We start from the raw sequence: 10,064 nt of genomic DNA, 5'->3' as shown, positions 1-10,064 counted from the left end.
TGCTCATGGTTGGTCTCAATCCTCCCATTAACATTTGCCTTCTCCTTAAAGCCACTCTAAAGGTCTTCTAAGTTAGCCAGACAATGGAAAATTTTCTCAATTGACCCTAGCCATTTCTCTTTCTAGAATTACTTTTTAGCCTTCTAAGAAAGTGCAAACTAATTGTAATGATCTAGACCTAATGATTATGAGATTAGTTTTGATAGAAACAAAAATTAAAATGTGTACAAACTAAATACTCATCTTTGTCTCCTACACTATTAATTCTATAATTCTAACTGCTAAACAACTTTGTTTTTATCTCGACCTATTTTTAATAAAATATATTTAAATATTTTTAATAATTAATATAAATACCTATTTCATAATTTAATTTAAAAAACAAAAACAAAACAAACTCCGGCCCCCCCAAAAAACCGCCATATACAAACGTATTGTATTCTTATGAAAGTTTGTAGAAAGGGGTAACGAAACCCAATCAGACATCTTTAGGCGGAAGAAAATCCATGCCAACTTTCGCGAAGATTTCTGAACTAATGACAAAATTTCTTCTTAATTAACAATATAACTTATAATCTATGGAGACAAAGGATTCAGTCGAGATAGATTTCTCAGACAAATTCATTCTCATTACGAAAAAAGGAGGTTTACAATTGAGAAAAAAACTAATCGATATTTAATAAAATGTATGGAGAGTGAGACATGACTGTTGACAAGTTGGGCAGATTCAAAGCGAAGGGATGAACATTCTCCCATTTTGCAGTGAAAACTCTCTTGCATAAGGCCTCTGCAATCTCTCTGAAAAGCTTAAATCATACTCTCAATTATATGACTTGGGTTTTGTCTATTAAATATGCAGACTACAAAAAGAATTGCCGACCAAGATGAAATTCGTAGTATTTTATGCACTGAACTCGGTACTAACGGTGAAGGATTAAAACTGAATGTAAGAGCATTTAGGAAATTTTCTCCAATCATTTTGAAGTTTTTCAATGGAGGCTAGGAAACTGTATTTTCATAATTCATCACAGTGAATGTACAAAGATTTGCCCTGTACTTCGATTATCCATTTATGCATGCAATTTTCTCCAAAATCGTTTGATTGTTTATTACAGACATTTTCATTTTTTATTTTTCGAAGAAACAAATGTAGGGTTTTTAAGATTATATTTTATCTTTACCCTTTCATCGAAATAAGGATCATGTGGTGCAATGAAAACGTTGATCCTATTTTTTTTTTTCAAAATTCATTATTGCAGGAATTGGTAAATTGCATCCGTAAGGTTGCATCAAAGACCACAGAGAAAGCTATCACGGAAGTACTAGACCAAGTGAGTAAGCCCTGTTCCTGTTATTGAAATTGAAATATTTTAATTTTAGATTTGAGGGATGAAAACGAAGAACAGTGGAAAATAAAATAAATTTACAAGGTCTGTTTCAGGCTTGTAGCGTAGCTTCCATTTACCTTAAAGATGTGACGAGGAACCATGTGAATCTTCGCCGTGCGGATTTGCTAAGAAATGTTATAATATAGCTTTCCACATTCATATACTATGTACTAGATCTCATTGATTTTTTAATGAAAATGTTTGTTTTTAATGTTAAGATGGCATATGTATCAGATAGCTTCAGTTTCAGAGGGAAATTACATTCTAAAACCAAAAAATAATGGTGACTCCCCAAGGTCCACTGAAGAAAGTGCAAGTTCAGACTCGGGTTCAGGTTCAGAGTCAGGCTCAGATTCAGGTTCAGACTCAGGCTCAGGGTCGTACTCAAATTCGGGCTCAGGCTCAGGGTCAAAATCAGGCTCAGGCTCAGACTTGGAATCTGGCTCTACCTCTAGCTCTGCCTCAGGCTCAGGTTCAGATGGAGATAAAAAACCAAGTCCTAGGCATAAAAATGATGGGATATCTAGTGACAGTGACTTCGTTTCTGGAGGTGAAAAATCGAAGGCAAAATGTAAGGGTAACAGTGATAAAAGTAGAGATAGTCCTCCTGGAAATAATCAATCCGAAGTACTGAGTCGTAGTGGTTCTAGAAATAAAAATGCCAAAGGGAAGAGTGACAGTGATTTTGATAATAAGAAATTGAATGGGAAGATAGGAAAAGGGAAGAGTGACAGTGATTCTGATAATAAGAAATCCAAAGGGATGAGAGACAGTGGTCGTCGTGATGAGAAATACAAACAGAAAAAATGTGAGTTGAAGAATGACAATTACAGTGGAAGTGAGAGTACAAGTACAAGTGGAAATGGAATCAACAGTTGCAACACAAACAGAAGTGATGAATCTGAATCTAAGAAACAAAGAGAGGACGAGGATGGAGATGTAGATGTGGATGTTGATGAATCTGATTCTGGAGAGAGCAAAGAGGATGAAGACATGGATGTGGATATAGGGAGTAAAAGTAAAAGGTTTAGTGGTAGCGACTGTAAAAATGTAAGTGATAATTGGATATCTAATAGGCAAAAAGAAGATGAAGATGTGGATGATGATGATTCTCAATCCAAAAAGCAAAAGGAGGATGTGATTAAGGGGAGTAGTGGTGAAGAGGAGGATGTTAAGATGAGAGCCTATAAACCTCTCCCAAGCAAATCAGCTGAGGATAATCCACAGAATGATGAAAGTGATGACCAGAATGAGTCTGATGACCCTGAAGAAAGTAAAGGGGCTGATGAAAATGATAGTATTGATAGTTGGTTAATGGAGATTGATGGTGGTGACAATGAAATGATTGATGATAAAGGGGGTGATGACAATGATAGTATTGGTAGTTGGTTGATGGAGATTGATGGTGGTGATGATGAAATGATTGATGATGAAGATCAGCCTCCTGAAGAAAACATCGACCCAAGCTATTATGATCCACATTTCAAGCCGGCTAAACATAACGTAGAGTTGGTCTTTGATAATGAAGGGTATGTAAGTCCCACTGCAAGGAAGCATGTTGGATATAAAGAGATCAGTACAACTAAAGATACCAGTGCAAGCAAGAAGAGACCATTGGATGATTCAACAAATTTGAACAGAGACTCTGAAGCTACAAACATGCGAAAGCCTAAGAAACCCAAGATTGCAGTGGTGCGGGAAGGTCCAATTCTAGGAAGGAGTAGAGTTCAGCAGGATCCTCCCAAACAAGATTCAATACAAGCAAAGTCTTTAAAATTCAAAGAGGAACCAAAGAAAGAGAAGGCAACCAATAATATCCCTGTAAATCTTAAAATAGTTAAGGAATCGAAGGAACCAGAGTTAACCAGAGAGGGGGTTACAAAATTTGAAATGCCTGTATTGCTAAATAAACACAGGGCAACGAAGGGGGGAGGTAGTACAAATGGAGTTGCCCAGGAAGCTGAGATTTTATTAGGTAAAGGGAAACAACCTAAGGAGTTAGTTGGATTAACTTCAAAGGACCAAAATAGGCAGGCAAACAAGGGCATAATTAGCTTAAAGGAAGTCTCCACAGAATCTACGGTTCGACCAGGCAAAGTAAAACATACTCATGTCTTAAGTGAAAACGTTTCAAAGGAACAAATGAAGCAAAAAAACAACGATAATACTAGTTTAAGGGGATCCTCAAAACAATCTGTTAGGGAACCAGTTCAAGCAAAACATATTCATGCCCCATCCATAAAAGCTTTTCAAGAGCAAAAGAAGCCAACCAAAGGGGGAGTTACTTCCAATGAATCCTACAAAGAACCTGACACTACTAAACCTGTTCAAGTAAAACATCCTCAACCCTTAATCCTCAAGTCTTCAGAGAAACAAGAGAACCAGTTAATTAAGGGGAAAGCTAGTTCAAATGAAGGTCCCAAGGAATCTGGCAGTACTGCACCGAGTCAATTAAAACGTTCTCTAGCCTCAGTTGACAAGCATTCACAAGAACAAAAGAAGGCGCCAAGCAAGGGGAAGGTTAGTTTGAAGGAAGACCCCAAGGAATCAACTAAGACAGGAAAGGATGAACAACGCAAACTCTGTCACTCACAAGGCTCTGTTGCACAGCCTGCAAAGGAACATAGGAAGATAACCACGGAGGATGTTAGTTCAAAGAGAGTAACCTCCAAGGACTCTGGCACCCAATCAGATAAAGAAAAGCACCTTACATCTCCAATTCAGAAGCCAAAGAGTACGAATGAGTCTCTTATTGATAAAAAATATTCATGGAAGATATCATTTAAGTCCTCGGAATTATACAAGTACAAGACCATTGCCAAGGACGAGACTCATGACAAGGACCCTCTACAAAAGCCTGAGCTGAAGCTGGAACAACCCAGTGATTCAACCTCTATAAATACTGATGGTATTGAAGTTAGAAAATCACCTATTTCTACAGCAATGGATGTAGATGGTTTAGTTCCAATGGAACTGCATAATGATAAAGGTGGTACAGCCTCAACCAAGGCAGAAGAAACAGAACATCCTCCTGGTATGGAGGGGCAGAACCCCAACCAAAGAACCCGTCAGGAACAAATCGGAGAGGTCCAGGTGAGACAAGATGAGATGACTTTTAGCCTTTTCAATGGTACAACAGACCTGTTAAAATATATCTTTTTTTAGATGATTGTCAAGTGTGCGGTTTCAAAATAAACATTCTTTGACATTCCTTCTGTGCTTTGATTAAAAATTCCATTTCAGATGTACTTATTGTTAATATAGTGCATGTGTATCGAATAATAGCGTAGCAGGTTGTAGCTGTAAATATATTTTAAGAGGGCAATTTATAGGAAAATACATTTCATCCTCTACTAGGTTGTGACTGCAAATATCTGTTATTTGTGTCGAGGATTACCAGAGCGTGGTTGATCTTGAGAGGGATAGTAGCATTCGACAGAAAATGGAGAGAATGCAAATCATAGTGGATGATACACACCTTGATCAGATAAAAAACAATATTCATAGGGAAAAGAAAATTAGGGTTATCCAAAAAAGAAATGGATGTGAAGAGAGCACAGGGCCTATAAGCAATGACGGGGACATGAATAATAGGGAACCACCACGCAAAGAAGGGAAGTTGCAGACATTGGATACTAATGAACCCCATTATGCTGGAGAAGCCATGAAGAACAATGACCAAGAACGAGAAGAGGGAGAAATTTCTGATACAGAGCAGAATGTTATTATTAGCGAAGAACTAAACAGGAGTCAAGGAAATAGAAATGAAGAGATCAACAACCAGCCTCCTGAAATTGATTTGCTAACAGCCATTCGAGAGACTGAGGTGCAAAATGATTGTTATAAACAGTATCTAAAGGAAGTGCCTCAACAGTGGGAACCTCTAAACAATTTGAAACTGTAAGATTCTCTCTTACAATTCTTTTCTCATTTTTAGTTATTCCTAAGAGGGTTGCCGACAAGTCCATTATACTCTACAACCTAAATGTCTTTAGTTCAGATTGAAGAATTTGACAGCCTGTGTTAGTTAGCCAGTCTAAACACCTTTGTTTATAATAATGAATTCTCCAAACTCTTGGATAAGCCAGTCCAAACATCCTCCTCTTAGATTGAGGAATCGTTCAAATTCAGATGGATGCCTTCTATAGATGGAGAGTCCAAAACTGTGTGTGGTTTAAGGGAATTTTTTCTCCTTTGAAGCGTCTTAGATAATCCCCTTTTAACAAAGAACACATCCCAGGTTCTAAGTGAAGAGGGCTTTGAACATAGAGCTCTTATCACGTTTGTTTCACATAGAGCTGACATAAGTCAACTTTCAGGGATTGTATAGTTTTGTGTATGTTGACAATAGAGAATTTTATATAATGTTATGCAGTTCTGTCTTTACTGTAACAGGTACAAGGAGTATGTTAATTTGTATGAGAAAAGATATAATTGTTACATGAGCATCAGAAAAGTTCTTGAGAAGACAATGTAAGACTTCTTGACCATAAGTTTTGCAGCGATTACCTTTAACTGTTTTTGCTTCATGAAATTTATTGACAAAATGTTGGCTTCCAGAGAGGAATTTAAAGAGCTGAAGCGAAATCTGGATAAGGCAAAGCATGAGAAGAACAGAAACCTGTTAAAACAACTTAATCAATCCATTAGGAAGAAGCATGCTGAGGTGGTCAAATTTCTTCTTTTACTTTTAATAAATGATCGTAATACTGATTATTACTGAAAAATATTGGTAATGGTCTCTTAGGTAGAGAATATATATTGTTCAAGGAGAAAAGCATATATGATACTGCACAAAGAATTGGATGTAAGTTACATTTTCTTCTCTTTCCTATGTCTTATTAGTTACAAAATATTTATGATCTGCAAAGTTGTGAAATTGTAATTTTATCATCTTCAGAACCTCAAAGGCTATATTCTGAGTTTCTATGAGGCAAATTCAAACGGCATGGGCACAAGTGTGACTTCTCTGATGGAACATTAGACTATCTTTTTCATATATATGGTTTGCAAAGTGTTGAAATATCATATTTTGGCTGGATTGCATAGGCAATATCCAGATTCTGTGATGTTTCTAATATGAGCAGAGACACCATACTCTTAAATCTCATACTAGTCTACGCTTGTCTTTGAAAGTTAAATTTTCCAGAGATTTTATGAACATAAATTTGAAGAAAACTTTCATTATGAAATTTATCATAAATTTTAAAAATCATTTGAAATTTACTGCATTGTCTTTGTTCTAAATTTATTTATAAAAATGATAATCAGAAATAAAGAGTTGTAACTTGTAATTCAATTGATTGAGCTCTATTGGTAAAGGTCATGCTATGTTCCTCAATTACACCATCCACTAAGGTTCAAACTCTCTAGAGGTGCAATAATAGAGGATAAGATTAGGATCATGTCTTGGAAAACTTTGTCCGAATAGATGCCTTTATTTATAAAAATGATAATCATGAATAAAGAGTTGTAACTTGTAATTCAATTGATTGAGTCCTATTGGTGAATGTTATGCTTCCAGAGGAGGTACTTCTCAATTTTTGATTGCCTGTAGATTGTTGCAACTTGTAAAACTTTCATGGTAGGATTACAATAAGGATGAAATTTTTCTTGCAAGAATCCTTTGTTCTCATTACTAATGGTTGAAGATGTTATACCAACTTTATTCCTTGCACAATTGGCTATCCAAAATAGAATGGGACCATGTGACTGGAGAAAAACAAGTAAGATTGGTATGATAGTTTCCAACCTCTTCCAGATAACCTTTTGTCACCTTGATCCCAATTTAACGAGCACATGGGTTTGTCTATGTCATGACGTCATATGTATGTTAAGAATTGACAATAGGATGCAAGCCTACCATGAAAAGAAAGATCATTGTAGCCACTTATGAGTGTTATGTGGGTCGTTCTCACTTTATTGTGTCCTAAAAGTGATTGTCTTGTCTTTATTGGCCACTAAGGTTAGTGCTCACGATAAACTATCTTTATAGTTGTTTACTCTCTTAGTTTAATTGCTTTGCCTTTTTGCATGTCATATTTCTATAGTTGGATCTCAAAATTTCATAAATCCTTTGAGGTAAAATAGTAGATAAGTCATCTATATAAGGACAAGGTTGCCTCATTGTAAAGAAACTTAGGATTAAGATCTGAGCTAGAGAGTCTGATAAAGGGTCTAGGAATTGCTTTAGTATTTTCCGCAAAAGTGGTATCTAAATGAGGTGATCATGTCCCCATTATAGCTAACTTCTAGAATGCCACCTAGGACGTAAGTTAACTTAACATGTGAATAGGGCCCCACTAATGACTAGCTAGGTGTACGCCCTTATTCACACTAACATAGAGGATGGTGGGGGTGAATCTTACTCCCAAGTGTAGAGAACAAGTGGGTGAGGGGATTTATACACTTTCTATTTGTTAGTTTTTCATCATTTTACTTGCCTAAGGTTCCATAAGAAGTGGTTCTCACCATTACCAATTATTTCTCTTTACTAAGTTTTAGCTTTTCATGATAAGATGGATAAAGGTGGAAAAGGAAGGAAGATAAGGAGTTGGATAAATGATAAGTGGATTGGGAAGATAGTGAATGAGATATAAGGAGATGGATAAAGGATAAGTGGATTGGGAAGATAATGGATTAGGGATAAGGAGATGGATATAGGTAAAGTGGATTGGGAAGATAGTGGATGAGGGATACAAAGATGCGTAAAAGACTCAAGCATCTATTTCTATAGTAAGACAATAGGGGCCCATTTGGAATTAGTGTTGCATGTTGGTATAAACCTTGTTGATTTATAGGTGGGCTTATCCAAAGGTAAATAGGATTCTATTAGAAGTGGGATGAGAGAGGAAGTTGCAAGTGGCAATTGAGTGGAGGGTAGGTTGGATGAGGGATAGGTAGATTATGTAAAGACATGGATTAAGGGGATGTGATGGTAGATAGATTTTGGATGGTGAGTAGGATGTTGGAGAATTTATGGATGAAAGGAGGGGATGAAAAAATTATGATAATTTTTTTTTTGTAAAGCTTTTTATAGTGAGCGGTCTTCCGACCTTATTTTCTTAATATGGCAGGCCCCACAGGATGCCTTTTGATGAATCTCCATTAGAGAAGCCTCACTTTCATGTTTTTTCCTGATGGCCTACCACGTGTTGACATGGTAGAGACAAAAGATCATAGGATGCAAGGGGGTTCCCGACTTCCCGATGATGTGCCATGTATAATAGGAGTCGGGCTCCTCCCTAATAGCCCCTGAGAATGCCTATAGAACAAAGTAGGGAAACTATGGAAAATTCAAGAAAGCCATGATCTGATGCAAAAAAACATGACATCATCCACATGTCCAACATGCCGGCAATTTTGATAAGATCATTAAACTCACAAGATTTCATACACATAGCTGGACAAGTGTTGTCATCCAAATCGGATCTTTTTGAACAGTGGTGGGATGAGAATCTTATCCCCTTCATGAAAGGCTATAAAATCAGAAGTTAAGGTTGATTCAAGAGAGATCTTTTCTTAGATTCTAGGAGGAAGATATAGGACCCAATTAGACCTCTTATCTAATTCTTGAAAAACTTTAATGTATAAATTTCAAACCTCTGTTTAAGTGATCGAAGTTCTCTGAAAAGTCTTGTAATAGTGATAAATTACATAGGGTGATCCAATTTGCCTCAATAGGCTCCCTGAATAAGCAGTTGAGCCTTAATATTATTTTGAATAACAAAACTGTGCAATGTTGCCTTTCTTGATATTCTTAATAGTGTTATGTGCTAAGTTTGATTCGTTGAATTCCACTTTGTGAATTTTTGGATCCATCTTATGAGATTGTGACTCGTGTTATGCATTACTCTTTCATTTCTTTAAGATGATTCTTGGACTATACCATCTTACAAAACTAGGTAGGAATCCTATCATGAAGATATGAATTGCAAGATTGTCTATTTGAGCCCCGCCTCTAGAGATACTCTTCTTTGGCTTGACTAGAATGATGCGCCTTACGTCAGAGTTACTTTGAAGCCTTATTCTTCTCATCCTCAAGGGACAATAATGCATTGTGCTCCTTGGCTTGATAGACATAAATTTTCTAATAATTTTATTGCTTTTGGGAGTTCTCAGTCTATTTCCCAAAAGGATTAAGTTTAGAATATTTTCTTTGCTTTTTTCCTTTTCTCAAAAAAGCAACGAAGGGTCAGCTTCTAAAATCCTGGAGGTTGTTCCATATGATGCAATTGGTCTCATCTCTATGGAACTTCTTGACCGCTCTGCTTCAAGTCTTCAGACTCAATTGGAGATCGACATTGTCTATGCTAAAATTAGCCATATTAACTATCACCAATAAAATTACACGAGATATTAAATAACACCAACAATTAATCCGTAATATAGATTATATTAGAGGAGGAGGATTCTTCACACCTATTCTTCAGATTCCCTTTCTCGTTGGTGATTTGACATTACTGGTGGGGGGTGTGGAAGCACCCTTGTGTTCACGTGGATTCTTTGGTGGAGTTTTGGAGCAGTTTAGGCAGGCCTCCTATTTTGTCCTCTTTTTTGTAGACTATCTAGCACATTGGACCCATTTTCATACTTTGGCAGATCTGGCTAGAGAGGAATAGGAGGATCTTTAGGGAAGTCAGACTGTTAGTTCAGCAAGTGTGGAATAGAATCATT

At 36.6% G+C, this 10,064-nt stretch overlaps 1 protein-coding gene across 1 annotated transcript; it reads left to right on the top strand.

The window, feature by feature from the left end:
- Positions 1 to 642: 642 nt before the first annotated feature.
- Positions 643 to 6,614, top strand: LOC131049825 (uncharacterized). The gene is made up of 8 exons (XM_057983909.2): positions 643 to 946; positions 1,260 to 1,331; positions 1,623 to 4,481; positions 4,789 to 5,288; positions 5,784 to 5,861; positions 5,949 to 6,054; positions 6,136 to 6,195; positions 6,289 to 6,614. Exons 1-8 carry the CDS (start codon positions 854 to 856, stop codon positions 6,370 to 6,372), a joined length of 3,852 nt encoding a protein of 1,283 aa, XP_057839892.2. The 5' UTR covers positions 643 to 853; the 3' UTR covers positions 6,373 to 6,614.
- The last annotated feature ends 3,450 nt before the right edge of the window (positions 6,615 to 10,064 follow it).

Source organism: Cryptomeria japonica, chromosome 2, assembly GCF_030272615.1.
Source record: "Cryptomeria japonica chromosome 2, Sugi_1.0, whole genome shotgun sequence".
Taxonomy (NCBI): Eukaryota; Viridiplantae; Streptophyta; class Pinopsida; order Cupressales; family Cupressaceae; genus Cryptomeria; species Cryptomeria japonica.
Note: the sequence above shows the minus strand (reverse complement) of the source record. Positions and strands in the feature narration are given on the sequence as shown.

Excerpts from the sequence above, each read along its gene's own strand:
- LOC131049825 (XM_057983909.2), top strand. The coding sequence starts at position 854 with ATGCAGACTACAAAAAGAATTGCCGACCAAGATGAAATTCGTAGTATT. Across the intron at positions 947-1,259 it reads GTGAAGGATTAAAACTGAAT|GAATTGGTAAATTGCATCCG; the intron begins GTAAGAGCATTT and ends TCATTATTGCAG. Across the intron at positions 1,332-1,622 it reads TCACGGAAGTACTAGACCAA|ATAGCTTCAGTTTCAGAGGG; the intron begins GTGAGTAAGCCC and ends CATATGTATCAG.